The sequence below is a fragment of the Ursus americanus genome, chromosome 1 (genome assembly GCF_024610735.1).
Source record: "Ursus americanus isolate L20-20 chromosome 1, mUrsAme1.1.p, whole genome shotgun sequence".
Classification (NCBI taxonomy): domain Eukaryota; kingdom Metazoa; phylum Chordata; class Mammalia; order Carnivora; family Ursidae; genus Ursus; species Ursus americanus.
In genome coordinates, this window is record NC_142127.1 from 16,911,987 (window position 1) to 16,925,261 (window position 13,275).

The 13,275-nt window shown below is 45.8% G+C and overlaps 1 protein-coding gene across 13 annotated transcripts in view; it reads left to right on the forward strand.

The window, feature by feature from the left end:
* Nucleotides 1-13,275, forward strand: part of MGAT5 (alpha-1,6-mannosylglycoprotein 6-beta-N-acetylglucosaminyltransferase) — a 332,386-nt gene that overhangs the window by 228,594 nt on the left and 90,517 nt on the right. For all 13 annotated transcript variants that reach the window (XM_045783126.2, XM_087857425.1, XM_045783144.2 and 10 more), the window contains one exon: nt 9,265-9,398. In XM_045783126.2, coding sequence (XP_045639082.1) covers nt 9,265-9,398 — 134 coding nt within the window. The remainder of the gene's footprint in view (nt 1-9,264; nt 9,399-13,275) is intronic.

A 13,275-nucleotide genomic window follows, 5' to 3' on the forward strand; every position in this document is an offset into this window, starting at 1 on the left:
CTTTTTCTGCGCTTGACAGGGTCTTGGCTTGACCCTCCAATTAGGCATTATTTCCGTCAGCAGCCTTCGGTCTGCTATACACACTGCTTTTTCTAAACTCCCGAAGGTGGTCTGATTTTTCTCACTTCCCCAACAAGGTGCGTTACACCTCGATAAACAAATGCAAGACATTTGCCCGTACCATTTACGAGAGAAAACGAAGCCCTGAAGTCGACGACTCATGCCTCGAGGTAGCCCGTATTTGGATAGCTCTCATTCCCTGCACGACACCCTCTTTCACAGCCTCCTCTGCCTTATGTAAAAACAGTGGTGCCGAGACGTGTGTATGTGATCGTGCTTGTTCCTCCCCCTCGCTGGAGACCCTGGCTGAGCGCAGCGGCAGCAGAGTGACGAGACTCCTCACCCCAGCGCCCAGGCAGTGTGCTGCCAGACTTCTGGGACGTTCCGGGAACATTCAGCGGCCTGCTGAACCACCTCACTGTTCATTTCACCGTCCCAGAACATTGCCTGTTCTCTACGCAGAGTCCGTTCATAGTGGCTTATTTTTAATTAGTGAATTAATTTTTTGAGGACCTGCAACATTTTGGCTGTCGTTCACCATCTGAAGACACCGAATAGTTCGCCTTCTGGGTGCTCTCCTTCTGCACTTCGAGTCGAGGGCTGGGGAGGATTTAGCCTTTCTTGGTACGTGTGGACATTGGGGGCAGAAAAGACAGGGAGCTGTCATAGAGTTGAGTGAAGAACAGGCTGGGGGTTCTGGAGGTGTTCGTTGAGAGCCTTCCCATTTCACCTCCAGCCCCTCTCCTTTCTTTACACCATCTGGCCTGCCTCATGCTCTTGGCCTCCTCTTGGCTTTTACATGTCTTCCAGAGAGCCTTGTTTTCTCTGATGTGCAGGTCATTGTGTGTGTACTCCTTGGTCTGGAAGCCCCTAGCCCTCACCTCCAACACACACACACCCGTGTTCATCCTTCAGGTAGGTGTCCTGTCCTCTGGAAACCTTCCCTTCCCTGAGGCACACGCTCCTGTTCTGTGACTCTTGCACTGGTATTCTAGCCCCAGTCCCACCTTGTGAGCCTCACAAGCCTGGTCAGTGCTGAGTCCCCCATACCTGACGTGGGAACATCACTGGTGATAGGTATTCGTTGAATCAATGGGTAAAAAACAAAAGGACTCAGTTTTCCCCAACTACCGAATGGGGTTGGTTAAAACATAAGTCAGATCCTAACACTCCTATGCTCACAATGCCATGGCATCTCACTGTGGGGAAAGACCAGTCATCCCAGTGGCCTCAAGGCAACAGTGCTTCTCTGGCCTCATCTCTTACTACACGTCTTCTTGCTCACTGCTCTCTAGTCCCATAGCTATTTCTTAGGTGGGTCAGGCACACTCCTGCCCCAAGACCTTTGCATTGGTTATTCTATCTTCCAAATATTCTTCCCTTAGACTTCTGCGTTTGTTTCTTCAGGTTTTTTTTTTAAGCATCTTTTTTCTTTTTAAAGATGTATTTATTTATTTTAGAGGGAGAGAGAGCATGCCCATACCTGGGTGTGGGGGTAGGGGCAGAAGGAGAGGGATAGAGAGAATCCCAAGCAGACTCCCCACTGAGCACGGAGCCTCATGTGGGGCTCGATCACACAACCCTGAGATCACGACCTGACCTGAAATCAAGAGTCAGAAGCTTAACCAACTGAGCCACCCAGCTGCCCCTCTTTCTTCAGGTTATAACTCAATTGTTACTTCAGTGAGACCAACCCTAAGTCCCCCTTTTTTAAGTACAACTTTTTCCTCCCAATTCCCTGTGCCCCTTCCCTGCTTTATTTTCCTCACTAACTATATTACCAGGCAACACTTATGCTTCCCTTATTTTTATTTTATTTTTTCCTGCTCTGGAATCTGAGACATAGGGGTTTTGTCTGTTTGGTTTATTGCTGAAACTCTCAACACCTTGAAGAATGTGTGGCTTAGAGTAGGCATTCAGAAAATATCAGTTGAGTTAAAATGAACAATGATGCCTGTTCTATTTTAGCCCACACAACAATGTGAGGGAAAGTGAGACGTGTTGTACAAACTTAAAATTATAGAAGCTTCTCTGTTGAATCATATGTTGTACACTTAAAGCTAATGTAACATTATGTGCCAACTAGACCCCCCAAAAAGTTTTTTTAAAAAATCATTACAAAACCTTTAGGGCCAGTGGCCTTCAAGTTGCTTTCTTGTGTCTTCCCACGGAATGTGTTCACATGGTTGAGCTTTCACCAGTTCCAATAATACTGGTTGTAGTCATTGACGTTCTAACTCTCTGAATTTCTCCCAGAAGTTGGGGCTCGTGGTGTGGTTTATTTGCTTGATCAGGTTGCAATAATGGCTCATAGACCAAAGATTCTGCCTGACAAAACAGGACTTGTAGAAATGGGCTACTTTCCTTTCATGCCAATGATAAACCTATTGGCTTCGGCTAAGGATCACTTCCACGTGAGATTTTATTTTCAGGGCCTGACAAGCAGAGGAGCTGTTTGTGATTCCAACTGCCTTTTTGACCTTTGACTTCCATCAGTAGGACTCTTGCCTTTTACTTCTGTGCAGACCAGTGAGTGATGGGATCAGCCTTACAGTTCCTTTATCTGAGTCTCAGCCTTTAGGAGTGATGTTCTTCTGAGGAGTCCATTCCCTCCTAAATTGCTTTTTGACACTTGAGAAATTTACTCCCATGTGCCTTTTGTCAACAGTTCGGGCTCTCATCTTTTCAGCACAGCTGTACATAATAGTTTCCCTAGCTTGCATCCTGACCTCTTCTCTCTCTCTCTCTCTCTCTCTCTGTCTTTCTCGCTCTCTCAGCTCATCATCACCACCATTTGAAAAACTTCAGTTTGGGTAAAATTTGAAGTATAACATCACTGGCTGTGTAGTTTTTAAAGCCAAATAACTTCTTGTGTGATGTGACTGTATTTGTCAATACTTTTTCTATCATCCCAGTCACATCATCAGAATCAGGATCAACGTCATGAATATGATGGTAGCTAATATTCTTCCCCACTTTGTTAACAGAGTTTACAAGTATACACAAAAGGTGAAAGAAATGTACAGTAGAAAACCACAGCCTAGACTCTACAGTTAACAGCTTCCCTTACTCGCTCTGTGACCTCTCAATCCATATACCTGTCTGCTCGCCAGGCATCAGTCCACATTTTTTTGATGCATGAAAGAACACTTAACCCACAGATATTTCAGCATATCTTAACTAGAGTTCAGTATTGGTCACCAAATCAATTGTTTTTCTTTTTTATCTGTAGCATTGAGTTATTTTCTATTGGTCTCCCCGGATGAATACGAGCTCAGTGAAGGGAGCTTCATTCATGCTTGCTTTATTCACTAATGTACCCTCAGGTCTTCCCAAGTTGTTTTCTGGCTCATAGTAAATGCTCAATAAATGTGCTACTGTTGAGTCAATTGACAGTACTTGAAACCTGTGATGTGAGGATTTTACAACTCTATGTCACTGATTGGTTTCCCTTCATCCCATCTTTAGTTTTGTGACCTAGATTAAAAGATATGTTAGTTTATCAATTAAATAAATATTTATTGAACACCTGTGACCTAGTAAGCATGAGCTGCTTTGGCTTATGATTAATCCCATGAAGAACAGGCTTTAGTTTTGGAACTTTTGTGCAAAGAGCCTGATGCTGGGAGTAGTTTAGGCATGGCCTCTGCCGCTTGGTAATGTAGATCTGGCTACCTATAGAATTAATCATGCCAATTAATTAAGCATTTCTCATTGACTTAATCAATCGTGCATGCAAAGACTATTTGCTCAATTTCCTACAATACTCTGGGAGTCGGCATAAAACACAGTTCAGTCTCAAAGAACATACAGTCAGTCATTGAGATGATAATGTATGAAAGGGACTGTGTCTCTTCATGATCTAAGAGGAGGGCTACTTATTTCAGTGTCGGGAAGTTAGGGAATCCCTCAACCAGGAGGGTGAAGGGAGCTGAGCCTTCAATGGGGAGGAGGTGGAAGAACTGCCAGACATGCTAGCACGAGAGAAGATGGAAAGCATGCATTACAAACTCTGAGTAGGTCATCATGGAGCAGAGGTATCAGAGGGTGACCGGAAATGAAGCCGGAAGGACAAGTAGGCTGCCAGTGCTTCATCCTGAAGGAGGTGAAGATTTTCAGCTGGAAACTGACACAGTTCCATGTTTGTTGCAAAGGATGCCCTGTGAGGCAGCACAGAGGATGTGCCAGAGCAGGGAGCAGGGAAGGAGGAAGGGCAAGGCTGAAGGCACGGAGACCACTCAGAAATCCACTGCAGAAGTGAGGAGAGCATGATGGTCTACAATACTAGTCAATTTCGATAGTCAAGAATTGGAAACATCCTAAACGTCTCATAGGGTGGACTAGTCAGGATTTTGGTCTTGTTGACTTGGTTACATCCCTGGGAGTTGTTGACACCAGCTTTAGGTTGAGCTGGATTCGGGCTTGCAGAATATCTTTATTTTCTGCCTGTCTTGGCTTTGCATTTCTCTGGATCGGCATCCTTCTCACACGGGCACACAAATGACGTCTGCAGCTCTCGACTTCTACCCTGCCAGCTTGGTGACTATAGCAGAGACACCTGATTTCAAAAGTAGCTCTGACTAGTCTTGGAGCAGCTGAGATTGGCAGGACTTGGATCATACCCCCATCATTCAAATGAGCCGTGGTCAGGGACAGTCTTCTGTATCATGTGTCCATCCTTGGAGGCAAGGGAAGCGGGGACAGACAAGAGGTCAGGACTGGCACCAATCCAACCACATGAATGAAACAGAATCGCATGGCCTGGGAGAAGTGTGGTTCCATAAAGCAGTGCTGGCAGGCCAGAACCATGGGGCGTCCCAGAGTTCGTACACTGAAATACTATACCAGTTTAACAAGCAGTGATGAGCTGTGGGTATTAACACCCAAAGAAGCCTGTGGCTCACTTGTAAGTGAAAAAAGTTTACAAAAGAGTAGGTATAGTAAAATCCAGTTTTGATTTGAGTATTAAGAAAATCCATGGGTTGCCTCAGTGGCTCAGTTGGTTCAGCATCTTACTCTTGATTTCAGCTCAGGTCATGATCTGCAGGTCCTGGGATCGAGCCTCATGTTGGGGGGGGGGGTCCACGCTCAGCAGGGAGTCTGCTTGAGGGTTCTCTGTTTCTCTCTGCCCCTGCCCACTCTCACACGTGCTCTCCCCCCCAAAAAATAAATGAATAAATCTTATTTTTAAAAATCCACTAATAGTGGTTATTTCTAGGTGATATTTGATATCTTATTTTTCTTACATCTTTTTCTGTTGTCTGAAAAAATTTTACACAGAGGATGTGTTTCTTTTATAATCAGGAAAACCTAAATAATCATTTGAATAGGGCAAAAGAAAACTGACCTACTGCAGAAGTCTAGATAAGAACCAATGAGGCCAGAACTAAGAAAGGTGCAGAGGAGGAAGAGGGTTAAAGAGATTTGGGGAAGCTGACATCCTCAGGACTGGGTGAGGGCTGAGAGACAAGCCCAGACTGGCTCTGGGTTTCTGCCCTTGGTGATCTGCGGACATGGGGAGCCCCACCACAGCAGGGCCAGCAGACCACCTATTAAAATGAATATTTGCACTTTTCGGTGCAAGTGCTTAGGACTTAGTGGTGGAAAGGCAGACCTCAGAGTCTCAGGTGCTAAGAGAAGGATCGGTTTGACTGAATAAAGTTTTTGAATTACATTTGGAATGCGGACGCTATGACTACTTGGTAGAAATAGCATACACCTCATTTATTAAGTATTTGGTGAACTCTGTAAGGGCAGAAACTCATCTTGATTCTGTAATCTCTCAGTACCTAGCATTTAACTTGGTTTTTTTAGAAGGAGTGTTCTAAAATGGTTGTGGTTGAATGAATTATTCAAGCCAAACTCCCAGTAGTTCTTAAGTTATCACTGTAATCTGCTCAGGAAGTTCATCAAGCTGATTTGTAATCATTTGTAAATAGGTGCTTCCAAAGTACTTAAAATAATGCTTTTCTTAACCAAAAAAACCAAAACAGAAAAAAAAAAATCCCTGCTTGTCCTGAATTGTTTTAAGACCACCGTCAATGTTTAGCAGATCCCCTTCCGCGTGTCACACGTAAAACGAATCAGCTTGGCCCCCATATGTGTAGCATAAGTAACTCAAGAGACAGAGGTGATCTTATATGCATTTTTCCCCCTGGGTCTTTCATGTGTATTTTGGTCTACCTTATAACATTATCTTCCTCTGAAACATGTTTACCACTATAGTTCACGGAGCCCAGAAGATAAACTGTTTGGACTATGAGGCTGTATGTGAGGATGCTTTAAGAATCTTGGGCTCTGGGACCAGCTGGTCTGGCTCTGAATCCCAACGTTGCCATTTCCTAGCGTGCAGATTAGGTTAGTTTAAGTGTCCCGCCCCCACCCCCGCCCCGAACTTTCTCATCTGTACAAACATGTTAAAAGGTTGTCATGAAGATAAAAATCAAATAGTCACTATAAAGCACTTAGCACAGAACTCTGCACATAGAACTCAAATATTAGCTATTTTAAAACTATCAGATTTGTTGATCTCCTGGGACGGAGTGATTTCCAAATGTGCAGGATTTCCTGTGTCCCATTTATGATGAAATTTTTAAAGTTTACCTTGACATGTGAATACCTTCTCTTTGAAACCCTCCCAATACAGGTAAACTCTCTGTTCCTGTCTTCAGGCAGAGGAAAAGACAAAAGCTTGGGCTGAAATTAGATCTCCATGGAAAGGTCCTTTTGGATAGCATCAGCCTCTCTTTGTGACTTTTGACTTACTCTAAGTGATTTTAAGAGCGCATGTGTTGAGACCTGGGCCCTTTGAGACCGTGTCACCAGGCCGGTACCCAGTTGCTGGCCAGCTCCTCAGAAGGAAACCACACCAGGGCCCGTGGTGACTTCCGAATCACCTGTCGGGTAGCTTGCGGCTGAGTGACCCCCTCCTGGACCCCTGCCCAGCGTCCCCTGGGAAGACACACGGAGGGTGTGACCGGTGCTGGTGAAGGGTGGCGGTTGGGTATTTCTCCTTCGGTCATCCATGGTCCTTACCGGTGCTCGCAGGTTGCCCATTCCCCGCCTAACACCTCCAGACCAGAGAGAGGAATGGACATAAAGTGTTTCTGTGAAAACTCAGAAGAGCAGGTGTTTGTGATTGTTCATACGGTGTCAAAATTGATTCAGTGCCAAATTACAGTCCTGAAGCAGTAGAGGCCCACGACTTCTCACAAGGCGTTTGACACATCATGTGCTCCCTCTTCCTCTTCACTGTCCAAGCGCTGAGCTCCAGGAATCTTTGACACAAAAATACATGTGCATAGGAGTTCTTTTCTTGTGGGGCTCTGACGATTTTACTTTTGACTCTACCTTAGTATGTTGCATTTTTCCCACCTGTGACGTTCTTTTAAGCAGGAGAGTCAAATTTCACCCTTTTAGAGAAATGCTCTTCGAGGGACTAGATCACTGAATTTCAGAAACCAATATCTAAAGCATGGAGATTTAATCACCACATAACATTTTCCAAAGATAAAAAAAATGCAGTCTCAAAGTTTAAAGTGTCAGGTTCTATTTCAGAATTTTCACAGTTAACCCAAAGTTTTGCAAAGAGCTGTTTTAAGGTGCCTTATTGACATTTTGAATGCGCAGAGGCTCTCTTCCCCTCCCTCATCCTCCTTCAAAGCCCCTCACCACCAGCTCCTCAAAAAGAAAAGAAAAGCAACCATTGCCCCTTGTTGGCAGTAGAATTTATTCACTAATTTACTTTCCAGCCAACTGCAGCCATTGCCTCTGGGCACTTGTTCAAAAACGCAGAAATGAAATAACAGATTGGCCAGACCGAACACAACTCCCCAGTCACAACCCTATTATCTCCTCATTCTGTCACCCCCATTAGGCAGAAGCCCGGGAGACTGGATGGTGATAACACAGCATTTATGCAGCTCGTTCGTGTCCACAGTTCTCAGCTTTCCGCTGGTGGTATTCCCTCGTCCGTCTGCGTGCGGGGCAGAGGAGAGCGAGGACCAGGGCTTTAGGCTCCTAGGCCTTTCCACAGGCCTACCCCTGCCCATCTTTAAGGGCTCCCGCGCAGGCCTCCTGGGAAAGAACTCCTGCATCCTGAAAAAGCCAGAGTAAGACAGAGGAACCAACTTGCTCTGTGTGCTTACCACCTACCTGTGAAGGAGTACGGTTGAAGCCGCATGTGTGGATTTTTCTGAATATCAAGTATCTCTCCATTTAGGTTATTTATAGCTGCTCTATTCAGGGCAGAGTCAAGCAGAGCAGTTGCTTTATTTAATACTGTGGGGCCTCTGCAGGGTCATCTGAAAAACATTTCTCTGGACAGAATGAATGTGTAATGGCCTTCACATCCTCTGTTTCAGCTATAGAGGATTGTTTTCTGATTATTGTTTTCTTTGTGAAATTCCTCTTAAAACTATAGGCACAAGAGATAAATGTTGGGGGGGGGGTATGAGGTTGCTTCCCCTGCCCCTTGACTAACTATTAAAATGGAGAAGTTTTAGAACTCACATGATGAGCGATGCAGAGGAAAGTGCCTTTCTCTTGTCCAGTAGTCTATTCTATAGACTAGACACTGCTCCTTGGGGTGGGTGGCTTCTTGGGATGGCTCACATCCCAGTGAGTTTCACCTTTCATTCTGTCTTCATTCCCTCCATCTGTTCAGTGTAGCTCCATAATTATCTCTCTCATTAGCGAGTAATTCTTAGGGGAGGTGTGGCGTCGGGGTGATGCTGACTGGTTTTGCCCCCCAAACCCGCTTTCTCCGGCTGGCATCGGGTCAGATGGTATGAGGCTGCCCACAGCGGCCTTGTCCCCATGAAAACCCTTGATTCAGCCCTGCTCTGGCCATTTATTGGTCAAACCTGGATGGCAGCATCGCTGTCAGGAGACAGTGGCCTCGTGCTGAGCAAATAGGAGGGCAGACGGAGAACACACAGCAGAATGCTTTTTTGGACAGATGCATTTTACTGGGTGGGGGAGGGGTGGAGGAGGGCAGGATGTTGTTCAGCATTTAGTTCAGGTTAATGCATCCTGGAGACAATTCTCATGGAAAGTCCCCTGCCTCCCCCTCCCCAGGTAAGAAAGAATGGGGTAAAATGAAAACATTTAATTATGCGCACGTTGGCTTATATCAAACTCATAATCATTGTTTCTTCTTGCCAATGAAATCCTAACTACCCTGTCCTTTCCTTTCCACATCAGCTCATACCCCAGACAACAGCTTTCTGGGATTTGTGGTCGAGCAGCACCTAAACTCCAGCGACATCCACCACATTAACGAAATCAAAAGGCAGAACCAGTCCCTTGTGTATGGCAAAGTGGATAGCTTCTGGAAGGTGAGTCAGTCTGTGTATGCGTCGCTCTCTCTGAAACGAAGCTTGTTGGGTAATTTAATTTAACTTTGATCCAGGGAGTAATCAAGGCAAGTGCCCAGGGCTTAATGGGATCTGCTTAGAAGTAAACAAGATGTGCTGGGATTTGGTCGTTCAGCATTTGGGTATCTAATAAAGGCTGTACCTGCTTGTTCGCACAGTGGCTATGCAGCAAAGCCCTTCACTCTTTGCTGGGAGTGGTACGTTACGGCTTCTTCTCGTCCTGTACTTGCTTCTGAAAGCTAGGGCCCCACGGGGGCGGATATCTTTCTGGAGCAGGGCATTGCACAGAGAGCCCTTTATAGTGTAAGGGTAGGGCAGCACTCTCTAGGTGCGGCCCCGGGGAGCGCAATGGCCTTCACATCCTCTTAGCTGCGGTCAGCAGCCCCCCACTGGTCAGGGCTGAACTACCCTCGAAATGAAAACGCCTGCCCACCAGGGCTGACTGCAGGCACTTTGCTCTGGGAGACCTTGGACCACACAACATTCTTGGCCACAGCCTGAGACAGGTTTCCTAAAAGCATTGGACCTTGGGGCCTCCAGGATGATTTCCAGAGTCCATCTGGGGGAGGTGCTGTAGGAGAGGGTCCGGACTGGAGTGTGACCTGTTGCCCTGACCTCCAAACCTTTTTATATGGGAAGTCTGCCTTTGTATGCCAGTGCCATCATTTTGATTGAGGACGTGTTTACACAGGGCACAACAGTCTCCAGGACCTCAAAACATGCCTCTTCCGAAACATAAAAGTTATCACTTTCCAGAATGATCAGGTACTGGGGGTCTCATGTTGTTATGTCTCCTTTATTGAGGAAGTTAGAAATCCAAGCACTGAGTGAGCACAAGTGAGGTACAGGGTAAGGAGCTCCCTGCTGTTGGTTTTCTGACCCCACGTTCAGAAGAGGAAAAGCCATGCTGCCCTCTCTTTACTTCTACAATGCTTAAGGATGCCGAAGGGACAATGAAATCGGCCTATTTCCAGGGAAGCTGATTTAATTCCAGGTAACTGTCTTTGCTATAAACAGCTAGAATTCTCTCTTAGTTTAGTACAGTGATTTTCAGCATAGGACAGTTTCACCTCCAGGGGGCACTTGGCGATGCCTGGAGACAATTTTGGTTGTCACGATGGAGGGAGGTGCCTTTGGCTTCTTGTGGCTAGAGGTCAGGGATGCTGCTGACAGGACTGCCCCACAACAGAGGATTACCTGGTACAAAATAGCAATAGTGCCAAGGTTGAGAGACCTCAGCGGTAAATAAAGATTTATTTCCTACATATATTATTATTTCACATTTTCTTCTCTCGAGGAAAATAGAATCAGTCAAGACTATAAGTAGTTATTTAGGATGTTCCCATGAATTTACACACCTTTGCTTCCTTTGCATCAAAACCTGCCCTGTGTTAACGGAGCGTCTTTGAGCTGATTTTCAGCCAAACAGGTTCAAAAGGACACGTTGGGTGTTCTCTTTCTCAGCTCAGTCGTGAAGCAAATGAATCATGGCACCGGTTTTAGGAAGACATGGGCTCTTTAAAAAGAAAAAAAAAAAGCCTCACTCCCTTTTCTCCTCCACACTTGCTCAAAGAAAATAGTTTGCTTGTCTATATGGACTTGACCTTGCAATTATATCACTTCTGATTTGGACCCGAGTGCAGCTTCCTTTTAGGTGCCTCTGGCAGTTTTTCAGTTTCCCTAGAAAAACAAAATAATAAATTGGTTCTGAGAAGAAACCGAGGTCTCTTGGTCACCTTTTTTTTTTTTTTTTTTTTTTTTGATAAAGTAATACCACCCATCACTAAAAGATTGATTTTTTTGATGCCAGTCAGAATCCCAGAAGCGTTAGTCGTGCTGGCCCAAGTGATTTGTGGCATGATTTGGAAGTCCCTCTCCAGCTCCACAGCCGACCCAAGCTTCCTCTTACTGTGCGTCGTCCATGTATTTAAAATGGCTGAATGGCAGTGTGTCTACGTTAGTCTTTGTTCGAACACCCCAAATCTGGAGTGTTATTTCAGTTTTCTACATTATCATTGCCCAGTACTGTTTGATGAGAAAGGCCCCAAAAGGTGAAAAATTCTGTGGAGTTTTTACACAGATTTAGGACATGTCAAACTTCTCAACACAATATAGGATGTGAGAATTGTTACTTGTAGCAAAGCCTCCCCATGCCCGCAGTGTCTGGTGAACACACACAGAAGATGGGGGTGCTGTAAGCGTGATGCCCCTGCGCCCACATTACCCGAGTGGCATTCATCACCGACTTCAGGGAAGTTGTATATAATGTTTTTCCTATACCTTGCCCCATTGTCTCCCCACCCAGTCTCTTGTGCCTCTGACCTCTTTGGAAAGGGGGGTGACACTATGCATCCCGGGGGGATTGAGGTACTTAGTGGGGGCGTGTGGGCAGGCACCAGATTGGAGCTGACCATCTGGGGAAGCTCCTCCTTCTCCCTCAGATTCTAGGACTCTCTGAAATTCTGAAGGTACTTGCTGTGTCATCAATCCTATCCTATGTCGTCCCCTCTTCTGAGGGACTCTCCCCAGCTGTTGGGGCACTTGAGTGGGGGATGCCACCCCATGCCCCTTCCACCCTTGGCTGATTGGTTCAGAGGGCTGTCCTCTGACTCAGGACAGTCCAGCTCATTGGTGGTCAGCAGCCATGATTCTGGCTCAGAAAGCCATGCGGGATCCATGAGATTCTTCACTTGGCATTGGAAAACAGAGGGACAGTGAGCTATGGGGACAGAAATCAAAAGGACGTGTCCAGACTTGTGATGAGGCTGAGGCAGAAGCTTCCCAGGAGTGCAGGGATGAGGAAGCAAGACCAATTTGGAAAGGGGGAGGCTGCTGTTGAGAGGATGATGGAGCAGAACCACAGGGAGGAGAGGCGCCCCCTGAGAGAGGTGGGGTACTCTGGACGAGCCAGGTGGGAAGGACAGACAGAAGCAACCCATGCAATGTGGAGAGAAAGTAGCGGCCAGACTTCCCCAAAGCTTTCTTTTTTATAGATCATACATCCTTTTATCATGCTCTCTTCCCTTGCAGTATCCTGAGTGGTTTCTGTTCCTTGTGGTCCTATCAAGGATACATGTCTTCCCTACGTTGCAGATGCCTATCAAGAAACATTTGTTGAATGTAGAGGCCAAGAAGGAATGGGCTACCTCTTTAGCTCCCACCAGTTCCGCCCCCAGTTCATGACAGAGGTACCCTGTGGTCTTATCTTGCTGTTTTGGTATGAAGTGGAGAGGTGGGAGGGGACCTTGCTGCCAGAATCTAAAGACACCAACTTAGGAAGCATCATCGTCTGAGACCCTTACCATCAAATGAGAGTGCTTACAGCCTAATCCCAAGTACAGAGGTCTGTCTTAGCCCAGCAACCTGTGGGGCTGGGTTCTGGATACCTGCCTTCGGGGCAGTCTGATCATTAGCATCCACTAACACATGCCTCCAAGAAAAGTCTATCCAGTGTGGCTGAATTCAAAGCCCCCTTCACATACTGTTACTAAAGTCATAAGGGAATGAAAAATTAGTCAATTTTGTAAAATAAGACATTTAAAAATTGTGGAAATTAAAATTAATTGAAGTCTGGTTTAACTGTATTTATTTCCATACTTTCTTAAAAATAGTATCCGGAGTGTAACGGAATTTCGTATTGATGATGCAGGCCAGCCTTTTACGTATTTGCGATCCCGCTGTGAAGTCCCCACTTCTTACTGATGTGTGATTGCTGTGAAAGTAAAGGTCTTAAAGGTCTTGCTTTGAGCACCACTGGGGCATAAGCGTAGCCTCTGAACGACGCACTGGGGTTCACACTTGTACCTGCCCGTTCACCAGCGTGTGAGATACTTACCTG